Source organism: Musa acuminata, chromosome BXJ3-6 (genome assembly GCF_036884655.1).
Source record: "Musa acuminata AAA Group cultivar baxijiao chromosome BXJ3-6, Cavendish_Baxijiao_AAA, whole genome shotgun sequence".
Classification (NCBI taxonomy): domain Eukaryota; kingdom Viridiplantae; phylum Streptophyta; class Magnoliopsida; order Zingiberales; family Musaceae; genus Musa; species Musa acuminata.
The window spans coordinates 8,642,808-8,655,467 of NC_088354.1; the positions used below are offsets into that span (position 1 = coordinate 8,642,808).

Consider the following 12,660-nt stretch of genomic DNA (forward strand, 5'->3'; position numbering starts at 1 on the left):
AACCGAAGCTTGGCGCCTCTTCGTTCCCGTCCGCATTAGGCCTCCCTCCAACCCAAGCCGCGCTTGGCATATTTAAAATTTTACATTTAACTTTCTACTATATATTTATCTTTGTACATATTAATATATTCTATTATGTTTTGTTTTATTACTTCATAAGCTCTTTTGCTGACCATATGGGAGTGTGAATCAAAATCCCAACCCACTAGGTGGGTATTAAATCCGAGAAAGAAAAAAATTTACTCCTAGGAAGAATTCAGAAAACCATTCCCCCAATACGGGAACCGCTCACTCATTTCCATGCAAACTATTCAGAACAGAGCTATGGTGAGCTGAAGGGAACATTATTTCGGAGAACAGACGCTGGAGGATTCTCAAGCAAAAGAACTATTCAGATATTTTACTCATGTCAGCAATACGGAATATAAAATTGATACATATATATACCTGAAAAAGCTCTCTTACATTCTCCTGCCGCTAATAAAATTTCATGCTGTTCATCTCTGGTCGGTCAAGAAAGAGGCTGCCAGAACATACAACTACAGCAGCCAGACATAATGCGCAAAATGATAAGGGTAGGTTAATAGAGTTTGAAAGGACCCTCTGTAGGCTCTCGGTTATCTAATATTAAATTTTTGGTTTGCAAGAATACAGCATCTGCAGATGTTAGCAGATTACATTAAGGTATTTGAATCCAAATAAGATGATCACCTTTTGCACCCCCATCAGGCTAATTTGTTGTTTCTTTCCTGAAACTTTCTTGCAAATGTTGCAGCTACCAATAGAGGAAAAGCAATAGTTGCATCACAATGAACCTGTTTGGTTTAGTCAACATTAGAATTACAAAAGTGAAACTTAACACAGGTAATGTTCAGAATCTAACCATTCATATCACCTAACTTGTTTTGACAAGACAGAAAATAACTTCATTCAGATCATGAAGCAATATATACATGTAGATGGAAACATAATCTCAAATACCCTATTGGTGCACAGTGGAGTGTTCAACTTAATATCTTATTCACAACAACAGTTGAAAAAATCGTTTCCCTTGTCCTCCGAGCAGCTGCCACATTTAAGAGTGGAGCACAACTGTGGTTCCTCTTGCTTTAGGTCTGTTGGCACTTACAGCTAATCAGTCCTAGACAATATTCTCTATGCGTCATGTTGTGATAGAATATCTAATTCTACCTTCTTCATTTAACTAATCAAGAATTTGAAATTTCTACGAAAATCATGTTAACTAATCTTGCATTGAGTATAAATGACACTCACAACTGATCAGAATTGAAACATCAATTTTTTTCCATCATTGATGTAGCAATAACACAAAAGCCAAAGTGACCTCAAATTCAATCCTACTGTTCTAAGAAGTCTTCTATCGCCCATAGCAGCACTAATCTGAGTTCTGTCCTTGACTAACTGGTGCATCCACATGTGTTCAACCACCTTAATCGGTTTCCCTACTTTATCATCAATTATAACTACTTTAATTGTTCACAGGTGCACATATTGTTGTCTTATCTCTTCTAGCAACTCCATATATATATATATATATATATATATATACATATATATACATATATATACATATATATATATATATACATATATATATATATCAAATTCATATGGTAGACGAAGACTAGTAATGCCTTAAAGTTGCCCTTTCCATCCAAGAATCACATGATTACCACATAATAGACTAAATTCTCCTCTCTGATTTAACCAATCATCTTGTTTTATGTGTCTTTTCAATCTTCATTTCCTATCGAATTACCGATCCAAAGACTTGCTAGTACAAATGCTTTATCCATCTATTTTTAATTATATTTTCAAATATTCTATTTTTGTTATTTAAATTGCACTTCATTTGTTTGTCATTAAATTTAGTCTAACTTTCATATAGAGCCTCTATAAATAAGCCCAAATTTATAATTACACATCAATACTGCATCCCAACAATCTAGATAACGAAGTTGCATCCTGTGGAAAAGAAAAATGTTGGTCAAAGATGGTTGTTTCCTAGTTAATCGAAGGATGGTTCCGTAAATCCATAGTGCAAGAAGGATTGGGAGTCATCCTTCTACAATTTCTCATTTCACTATAAGGAAATTGGTGATGATGCGTGCAACTGTGGAAGATCTAGATAACTATTGAAGGGCCTCTTGAAGCCATGAAATCAAAGAAAAAGAGAGCAAAGAGCTTATTCTTGATTAGGGACGATCTCAACAGCACAAGACAAAATTGGCCAACCTCTATTGAAGGGCCTCTTGAAGCCATGAAATCATATCATAGCAGCCCACTTGCCTCAATTCAAGTCCTACTAAGACTAGGATTAGGATAGCCCTCACCCAAATAGGGGTAGTCACAAGGAGAGGGTGGTGCCAACTCCTAATAGGAGTAGGACTCTCATGTGCCAGCCCTAAAACAAGTCCTAAAGGGCATTAGGACTATCCAAGACCTAAGGCATTAGGACTCTCTAAGTTCTAACCTAGCTAGGACTACACCCCTTCCTCAGCTATAAAAGGAGGAGAGACCTATCTAAGGGAGCCCAAGGGAAACCAAGAATCCTCCAGCATGTGTCCAACCGGTCCTAGTTGTTCCAGCCTCAAAAGAGAAGAGAGGAGAAGAGAGAAAGGAAGAATTCTACGAAGTGCAACCAATCCTTCCAACCACAACCTTCTTCCTCAAGTTCCAATAGTTGAAGCTCTGCATCAAGCTCCATCCAGCTGCTTTGAGAAGCCCCCAAAGCCTGTTGTCTACTATTCAAACCTCAGGAGGATGTTCCAGCAATGAGAAAGGAAGAGACCAAAACTGATAGAGTTCCGTAAATCGCCAAGAGTACTCAAGTGCTATCCAAAGATAACCTGCATTCTTACACATCTACAAGTCTTCTATCACACTTTTATTCCGTTGTTTTAAGTCTTGTAATTAACACTTTAACTTTACAAACAATGAATGTTGTTTTCCTTTAGGTTTTTACGCTTGGCCTTCCAGCAATAGTTTTCTCCTCCACCAAAACTTTCATGCGAAAGATGGTATGAAGTCGATGGATCATCAACCCCAAACCCCATACAAATCCATTCTTTCTGACATAGAGTAAACTGCTCTAAAAAGTGAAGCATATAGTATGGCATATTGGTTCACATCCTCAATATTACTTAATTGTCCAATGCTCAAATCCATAAAATATCACTAGTCTAATAACGATCTTGTAGAACTTTCCTCTTAATTAAAAGGTATTAATGATTACAAAAAACTTCTAAAAAGGGTGTACCCAACGCACAAGATTCTCGTAACTCGAACCCTGATCTCCCAAGTCAATGTATGCAATCTTATATTTATATATTTAAAGAGATTATTTTCGTAACTCGAACCCTGATCTCCCAAGTCACAAAGAAGCAACTACTAACTACCAAGGCCCACCTTCATCACACAAAATTCATGATGTCCTAAAATATTATGTAATTTATCAATTAAAAAGCAACATTTTTTTTAGGAAAACCTACATTTCTAATCTTACTACTATTAGTGAAAGAGGTTTATCATGTCTGACCTAGAAAGGGCATGTGATTATTAATAGGTATATGATATTGAAAGGGAAAAGAAGAGGAGAAAAATGATTGGACAAGAAAGATCAGCACACATACTTTAATAGTCTTCGCAGAACCTTTTATCTTTCCCCATGAAATCGCCTCATCAGGCTCTGCTCCAGAATCACTTCCATCAAATTCCTGTGCAGTGTTGACATAAACAGCATAATCTGCACCATTCCGAAACATGTTGGCATTACATATATGGTGCTTTGGGAGGCCCCCACCAAGAATTATGACCCCAGTCTTTCTCAGACCCACATGTACAGCTTCTCCATTCATTGCTCGTATGTCTGGATGATGAAATGTCAACATAAGCAGGATGCAAATAGGCAAAAGCAATTGAGTAACAAAAAAGGCTGTACCTTGCACAATATCAATAAGTAAACCAGGATTCCGCACTGAATGGCAGTACAACATATCCCCCAATGATCCATCAGTCAATGCCGGGCAATAGACAGAAACATTGTTCTGATCAAATTGCAACAAGGTTTAGTAATAAATAGAGAGTAACATACTGATACAAAACCATGAAATATAAACCATTGGATAGAATAAATAAGGAAGTATCATTATTTTCTATACACAGGCTGGACTATCTCAAATTAGCGAGAAAAAACATCTGGCTGCTTTCCTATAGATTCATCTTTTATAATTGCAAAGCCTAGAGCTACATGAAAAAGAAGCAAAACACTGTTTGATGGTACAGATTTGTCAAGTGCTCTGACTGTTGCAATTAAAGTTATACTGAATTACCCAAAAGAACACTTGTAATCATTGGTATGACATGGAGTGCTGACACAACATGGATAATTAAACAACATGTTACAAAAGGATATGATAAGGCACAAGATACGACAAGAATGAAAATATCTAGTATATAATAATGTATATGACAAAGTTTGACATATATTATGAAACCATTATAATCAATAACAACGAATTGACTTTCATCCCTGACTTAATTCTTCAAGGAAGAAACCATAAAGATCTGAGCATGTAGAAAAGAAAACACGAGCTTAAGATGAAAGAAGATCAATCATCATCTTAATTTCATTAATCACCATCTGTTTCTCAATGTAGTGACATCTAAAAAATACATATTATACATACATATATATACGTCATTAAAAACTAAGGGCCACAGCTATAGCAGGTAAGCAATCTTTAGACACAATGGCCACATGTTAATAAGTTTGAACCTGTAGTAATTTAAAACAATCAAGGCAGCAAAAAGATGAAAATAACTGCTAGTACCTTGTATGCCCAGTACAGGTATGAACTTTCATCATTTATTTCTTTTCCAAGGCGCGCAATCACTTTTGATGGAGTCCAAACTACATTCTGTGAGCACAAGCAAATATCACATTCTGTGAGAAAACAATATGTGCTACAAACTTCTATTTGTGATAATACCTGAATAAACAACCATGTGAAAGAGCTACAAAATTGCAATCTAGTATTGTGTTCTAAATGACACTAAAACTGGTAGAAGAAAACAAATGTAAATTTACAAATATGTTAAATTTTTCACAAAATATTCTAGGATATGTACAGGTTTTGCAGATCATTAAATGTGATAATATAATCAATAGCAGTTGATAAATAAAAAGATCCAACCCTAAAAGGGGAATTGTTCATAATAAAGGAAACTACATAAAATTATAAGCAGAAAATCAAACATAAGTTTTAGTTCCATTAATTAGTCTGCAATTACCAGTATTTTAATTAAGTGTCACACAAATATATGCCGAGCAACATATCCAAGCAGCAGCATCCCAAGCAGGTGAAACCCCGCCTAAAGAAAAGCTGGCCATCAGTCTTCAAACAGAATCCTCAAAATACCAAAATATCTTTTAATATCTAAGCTTGGCCTTACTAGATCATCATCATTCCCTCCATGCAATTTAATACACTAAGCCAATTTTAAGCCATAAAAGAATATAACTTATTTAAACAGGCAAAGATAAAAAGAATAAAAAAACAATTGCCTCCTAGTAAAACAGCATTACTCATTGAAATGGCATATAACAGTTTCTAACTACAGTCTCACAAGTCACAACAACAGCTACTTTATGTCATAGCCATATCAAGGTTATTGTGAATTAGATAAGATGAAACTACTATGCATTCATGTACAAGAGGTAGCTCAGAACTGTTATAATTGCCAAAGATAGCCTGATGCACTAGGGCCCCATTTGTGAGTCTGGGAAAGCACAAAGCACAGATATTCACACACACGAAGAAGGTTAACAAAAAAGAATACTCTATCATAAAATAAAGCATTCATTAATGTCTCATATGGTGGCAATTGTTGGAAAAACATGACCGTTGTCAAACCTTGCGTCAATTTTATCAGGACCCGCATGATATGACAATGAAATTAATAACTACAGAAGTTGGACGGCTAACAAGTAATCATGCCTACAAAAACTTGCATGAAAGCACTAGAGAATGATCGGTACAATAAGAATATGAATCACTTGCCAGGAACTGACATGCCAAGGTTTCGTCTGCTAATTAAAAGACAATTGAGGAGCATAGAGTAGCAAAAACTTAAAGATGATCAGTCCTACCTCTGTAGTCTGTTCAAGTAACATCTGGTCCAGAATTGGCATGATCCAGTCCTCGAATTTGCAGTAATTGTCATTAGGGACAAGAAGGTTTCCTATCCGATTCAATCCTTTTGAACGCAGATACGATCCAGGCAAAGAAAAGTCACCCTTATATGTTGGAGCAAGGCATTTGATTAAATCTTCTTCAATGCCGCCAGCAGTTGTGACTAAAACTTCAACCTAGACGTGCCACAAAGCTATTAAAGCAAATGAACATTGACAAATGGGCATAAAGAAAGCTGCTAACATATATTACAACCTTTACTAAAGAAGCAGCAAAACATTAGAGTAAAGAAATACAAACTATCTAGTGCTTCAGAAATTTAACTGAGATATGATAAAGTCAGTTTCATGTTGGCTTGTAAATTTAGTCCCTTATTCCATTTCTTTTGAGAAAAGATTAGAAAAGAATCAACAAATAAGAGTGGACTGCATAAAGGTAGAATGCAAATAACAAGAAAAATATGGTCCATTTGTTTAGATGTAAACTGACTTCAGACGGTTCAAAGTTCAATCTTTTGGATTTAGAGAAAGAACAGTCTTGAATCCATGAAAAATGCATAAATCTTAAAGATCCTGCCAAACATGTCGAATTTGTTGGCATCAATATAGGATTCACGTGGGTTCTTGACATACTAAGAAAAACAATCACAGATTCAGTCTTGCTTTAATGGTGTTTGTACAACTTTACGTCGTGACTGAGTCGTCAGCATGGCTTGGTCCGATCCAAACGCGCGAGGTCGTCCGTGTGGCTCTCGGGCTGGAGAAGGCTGGCGTCAGGAGGGGCCAAGGCGCTGTTCGTCGAGCTGATCTGAGGTTGCACTGGGAGTTGTTTTTCTTTCCTTGCTGGGTTACTGCAGACAGGCTAGGGTCGGGAAGGAAAATCCCGACTCGACCTCTCTGAAGCTTAAGTTAGTATGGTGGAGTTGGGGTCAATTCGAGTGTGTTTTCGTGCCCCCTCAGAAGCTTAAGTTAGTATGGTGGAGTTGCGGTCAATTCGAGTGTGTTTTCATTTCCCCTTGGCATTGACCAAGGGATCCGTTTTTATACTTATACCTGTTGTCGAGGGTCGATCGTATGGAGTTCGTTAATGGCCGCCGATCCCCCGGGTGTGGGTTCTCGTCGTGCACAAGCTCGAGGTGCCACAATGGCACGGATGCACCATGTCGGCCTTGAGGTGGCTGCTGGTCGCTGCCACGTAGGTGGTGCTGAAATATGCCCTATCAAATGGTAACTAAATATTGAATGGAATGGTTCTATATTCTTTGGTGTTCTTGATGTATTGTGCGCTGAACTTCCCAAGAACCTGAATCTAAACCTTCAAGAATAAAGAAGAATAGTGCCAATGACATGCACTCACCATTCGGTGCTGCACAAGAAACCGAATTATCTCCCTGATGCCAGAAGATACAAGGTTCGAAGTGAAGCCCAGAAAGATCTTGCACGTGACCGATTGCCTGTAAGCCAGATTGCGCTCTTCCTCGCTGCAATCTTCCGTGGGCGCATCATGGGAGAGCCTCCAGTCAATCTTCATTCCGTCCCAAACGATAAGCGAACGGGAAGAAAGAACAAAATTATCTCCAAAAACCGATTCTTGCGGCGATCGTCAGCAAAAACTACAGGAATCCAGAGGGGGGCCTACGGGCGGGGGCTCACCATCTGATTGATGACATCGATGGCGTCGCCGAGGTTGGAAGCTTGGAACCCGGTAGAGGACATGGAATCGAGGAGGCCGATGAGGTCACAACCCCGGTTGAAGTCGTACCCCTGGACCCTCGGGAACCGCTTCTCCTCCAAGGATACGGAAGGCTTAAACACCACCGACCGCACCGCGTCCAGGGTTTCCCGGTCTCGCTGCCCTCCCGCGGCGCCGCCTTCCATGTCGCCTCGCTGGAAACCAAGGGTTTGGTGACAAAGGCGAGGATCCTTCTTACTCTCTGCAATATTCGTTGCGGGCGCCGCGCCGGCGCAGAAGAGAAGGGCGATCGCATGACCATCAAGATGCGAGGACTGGAAATGGGCCAGGCTCGCTTTGGATCCGAATGAAGCCCAGTCCACAGTGGCGGCGAAGGATGGCCTCCATTTGATGAGCCCATAGTATAGCCGAGCCCGATCAGAACGTGCCCCGCCAGCGGCGGCCGCGACGACCTCCGCCGCTTCCTCGTCGTCTGGCTCTACCAGCCCTAATCAAGAGAGCCGTTTCCACCCATTAATCTCAAGAAAGCTTTCTCGTCGTGTCTAAGTAATATTTATCTAAACGAAGTCCACAATGACTTGAATCAATTAACATACATAATTAGCGGTGGCGAACTCGTAAATACGGTGGTCGTTTCCTGGAGAGTACGTATACGATCTTTGATACGAAAGAGGTATTATACATGTATTTTGGGCTTCCACGAGCGAGAGACCAAAAACCCTCCCACCACCTCTGCGCATACCCTATCGGCAACCCCTCTTCGTCGCCGCCGCCACTTCCGTGAAGCCACCGCGGTCGGCGGAGTCCTGGGAGCGGAACCTCCCGGTGACATTCACCACCTTCTCCTTGCCGCTGCAACAGAGGAAAGAAGAAGATGTCGTTCTGCCACGCCCGCGACTTCCTGTTCTGCAGCATGTGCGGAACCCTCCTCTCCTTCGATTCCCTCCACTTCGCCAGATGCCCTCTCTGCGGCTTCAAACGCGCCGCCGGGGGTAACCTCTCTCTCTCTCTCTCTCTCCTCGTTCCCTTTGTCTGATTGCAAGATTGGGGCGGTCTTGCATGCACACCTGCATCTGGAGCATGTAATTGGTGCACTTGTAGCTGGTTTGCAGACAACTTGTTGCCCCTCCGTTAACCCTGGTCAACATGCAAATTCGTTTGCTTCCTCGCACAACACGAAATTACCAATCAGTTTGATAGATTGTGCAAAAAGACCTTTAGGATTTCCAGATATTGTTGGAATCTATAACCATCAAACTAGATGTATGTTGTTCGCAATAGTCATGCATTGCATGCGGGTTACGTTCTGAGCTTTTCTGCAAGACGTTGTCCGTCGTAAAGAATGCTTTTCTAGCACCCCTTTAGGGTGCAAAAAGCTGTAATGACTCGCCACAGTTAGCGTTTCGAAGACAACTAGGGCCATGACTATGATTAGTGGGTTTAGTAGAGAAGGCCTACTTGTAGGATGTTCCCGGAGCTTGCCATGATCCTTTATATTATCTACTGGTGCGAGATTCTAGGGTTCAGTGGGTCTTGAAGAGGATATAAGGAGTTTGCGCAGGGGAGAGACTGTGATGCCCAGTGGTATTACATCAGCTATGAGCTATGAAATCCATGGTTATTCTTGGAATATGCACATACCATCTTAAATAATTTTTTTCACTTTTATCTTTTACATCATTTTCTTAATCTGCATAGTTCAATTTTCCTTTTATATTGCATGGTTTGTTATAATTTGAACATCTAAAATGGTCTTCTTTGAACATTGCATAATTCTGTCTGCATAAGTGTTTTGTATATTCACTTGATTCTCACAAGTATGTTCAGGAGACATCATAGTTTTTCTTTATTCATTCTTCTGTTTTATGGTCTATTTAAACTCTTGCATAGCATTGTGGAACTAATAAAGATGGCAGCACTAATATTACAATCTTAAAACTGTTTCTCAGATATTGAAGGGAGAGAAACACGGTACACAGTAACAGCTGAGGTATGTCCCACAAACTGCAGTTCTTCCAAATCTACCTGGGAACTCTTTTACCAATCGAGAGCATAATTTTTTTCCTATTCTTCCATTTGTTATGGAATATTAATCTTGATAGACATGTATCTTAGATATGTATTCAAAGCACACCCATCTGAAATTGTATTCTTCTTTGCAATTTTACTGGTTTTTGAGATGAGGTTTGTAATCCTATGATTTTAAGTTAGTTGTGGTATGTACTTATCTTTTTTTTTTTTTTAAGCTTGATATGTTGGTAAAACTAAATTTAGTAGAATAACATTTATGGAACATGATAAAGAACAGATTTGTTCATCTACAAAGTCAAAGCTGTTTTGAAAGATGCTAACTTTGAACTTAAGTGCATAAGAAGAGACTGAACAAATAGAGTAGAAAAAATGACGAAGAAAGAAGCCATAATACATGAGATATTTCAAAATTTGTCTCGTCGTGCCTTGTTCTAATTTAAAAGGAAAAAAGTTTTGCTGTATTTTCATATTAGATGACCAGCATTTAAATCATGCTTCTCTTATCACACCTTTAGTTTACACGCACTCGGTGGTCGTGAGGTGGAGTCTTGTTTTCTTGATAAATAATTTGTTGTAGCAAAGTTTGTGATGTGATATTTCTGAAAGATTTAATCCGTTCAATTAACTAATAGGATGGCGCGATATTAACCAAGATTGTTGTTTATCTTCATATATGAAAGCATACATCCTCCAACTCAGGACACTTTAGAGCCCTGGATGATTGTTAGGTTATTTCATCTTACTATTAGAATTAAAGCAACAATTAAAGTAACAGTTACTTTTGGATGCTCAGGATACTTGACGCATATTCTACAAATGGTTGATGCTGCTTATGTCTGCCATCAAACGAGGATAATAGACATCTATAATGATAATTTTATCTCCGATCATTATAAGTTTTGCCACATTTTTCTAAATTTTTCAAGCATTATTCATTGCAAGTAATTTTTTAATTATAAATAAGCTGCACATAGTTAATAGTTACTTTGTCATGATATGTAACTGATATTTATCTTACTCTTAAGAGTCGTCTTTAGAAAGGAACCTTGTACATCGAATCTTGGATGGTTTAGTATTATCGGCCGATGATTTAGAATGGTGTATCTAAAAACAGATTATGCTTATTAACCTCGTGTTAAGATTTTACTCCATTTCCCTATTTAACTCCAACAAGCAAACTTTGTCTTCCGTTTTCAGGATATTAGAAGGGAACTGAAGATTGAACCTTTTGTAATCCTTGAGAGTGCTCCGGTTGACGACGAAGCAGTCCAAAGAGCAGTTGTAAGTATCTTGTGTGTCATCTTTTAAGATCAATATGTTTCTTAAATGATTAAGGTTTGTTCCTTTGCAACTTGGGTGATCATGGTTCGAGTAATGGAAAATTGGTATGCCATACCGAATGGTATCGCCCGGTACGGGCGGTACGTATCGGTCCGACGGTATATCGGTACACGGATCGTCTAGTACCAGACGGAACGTGCTACATTGCTACAGTATTACACTATAGCAGTGCTACAGTAGGAAGAAAATATATAAAACTGTTCGGTACACCCTGGTGTACCGCTCGTTACGCCCTGGTGTACCGTTCGTTATGTCGGTATCGTATCGTACCGAGCCAACCTCGAAACACCGGTACGGTACGATATTGCATACCTTGATTGATATAACCCCTTACTAATAGGGGTAATGTCGTATATAATATATCCAAAGCCCGTATTTGAGGGAGCCATGTGCATTGATCCTTCCCTTTCTGCTCGTTTTCTTCATTTGAATCACACATAGCCCATGATTCACTTTTTTTGAAATAGGTTAATGAAGAATGCCCACAGTGCCGTCATCCTCAACTTGAATATTATACCAAACAGGTAAATTATCATCTCATCGATCATATTTCTGTGATCATTTCCAAATATGTTTAAACTTTAACCACTTATCATATAATTTGCAGTTACGATCAGCCGATGAAGGGCAGACGGTCTTTTACGAGTGTCCGCAATGCAGACACAAGTTTTCAATTAACACATAGGAAAGCATGTTCAAAAAGCTTAAGATTTTATTTTGATGTACTTCATCTAAATTTCGATATCTCATGGGTGGAGTCTTTGCTATGGAGTCCTGATGATTCGTTTTCCATATATTCTTTTAGGACAAAGACACTTCTTGGCTTTGTAGTAAGAATCATATACATCAACTATCATCTGAGAGATAATACTGTGATGTGGCTGTATCATCAATCCTCCAACACTTCTTGATGGCCCAAATGCACAGCTTATGCAGATATAATAATACTGTCAGGCTAAATCTACATAGGCATTCAAACTGGTTAGTCGAGAGATATCAAGAAGTTGTTCCAATCAAGGAAATTTTCATATCACAATAGACCTATTAGATGGAAATATAAACTTGCAAGCTAATTTGTAGTTAGGGATGTTTAAATCAAATGAAAAAATCAAATTGATTGAAAATTAGTTCGGTGGGTCTAAATAGGTTGATGTTTATATGAATTGATTTTAATTCGATAGTATTCTTTTTTTATTTGATTAATCGGTTGATTTTCATTTAAAAAATGTTAGAACGATTACCATGAACCAAATTTTTACAAGTAATATAAACCTAACTTTATAAATCTTAACATATCGATCTAATTGGATCAAAATTTTGATTGATTAAACCAAATCAATTCATAGAATCAAACAAGTTCATTTAAAAAATATATAATTTT

The 12,660-nt window shown here is 38.5% G+C and overlaps 2 protein-coding genes across 2 annotated transcripts; one reads left to right on the forward strand and one right to left on the reverse strand.

Annotated features, from left to right (window-relative positions):
• Window positions 1-423: 423 nt before the first annotated feature.
• On the reverse strand, window positions 424-8,216 carry LOC135640528 (deoxyhypusine synthase). The gene is made up of 7 exons (XM_065155049.1): window positions 7,868-8,216; window positions 7,572-7,739; window positions 6,173-6,391; window positions 4,854-4,940; window positions 3,962-4,067; window positions 3,654-3,889; window positions 424-815 (listed from the first exon to the last, which is right to left on the reverse strand). Exons 1-7 carry the CDS (start codon window positions 8,090-8,092, stop codon window positions 726-728), a joined length of 1,131 nt encoding a protein of 376 aa, XP_065011121.1. The 5' UTR covers window positions 8,093-8,216; the 3' UTR covers window positions 424-725.
• A 390-nt stretch (window positions 8,217-8,606) lies between these two features.
• On the forward strand, window positions 8,607-12,165 carry LOC103987530 (DNA-directed RNA polymerase I subunit RPA12). The gene is made up of 5 exons (XM_009405858.3): window positions 8,607-8,899; window positions 9,857-9,897; window positions 11,136-11,219; window positions 11,747-11,803; window positions 11,887-12,165. Exons 1-5 carry the CDS (start codon window positions 8,782-8,784, stop codon window positions 11,962-11,964), a joined length of 378 nt encoding a protein of 125 aa, XP_009404133.1. The 5' UTR covers window positions 8,607-8,781; the 3' UTR covers window positions 11,965-12,165.
• Window positions 12,166-12,660: the final 495 nt, after the last annotated feature.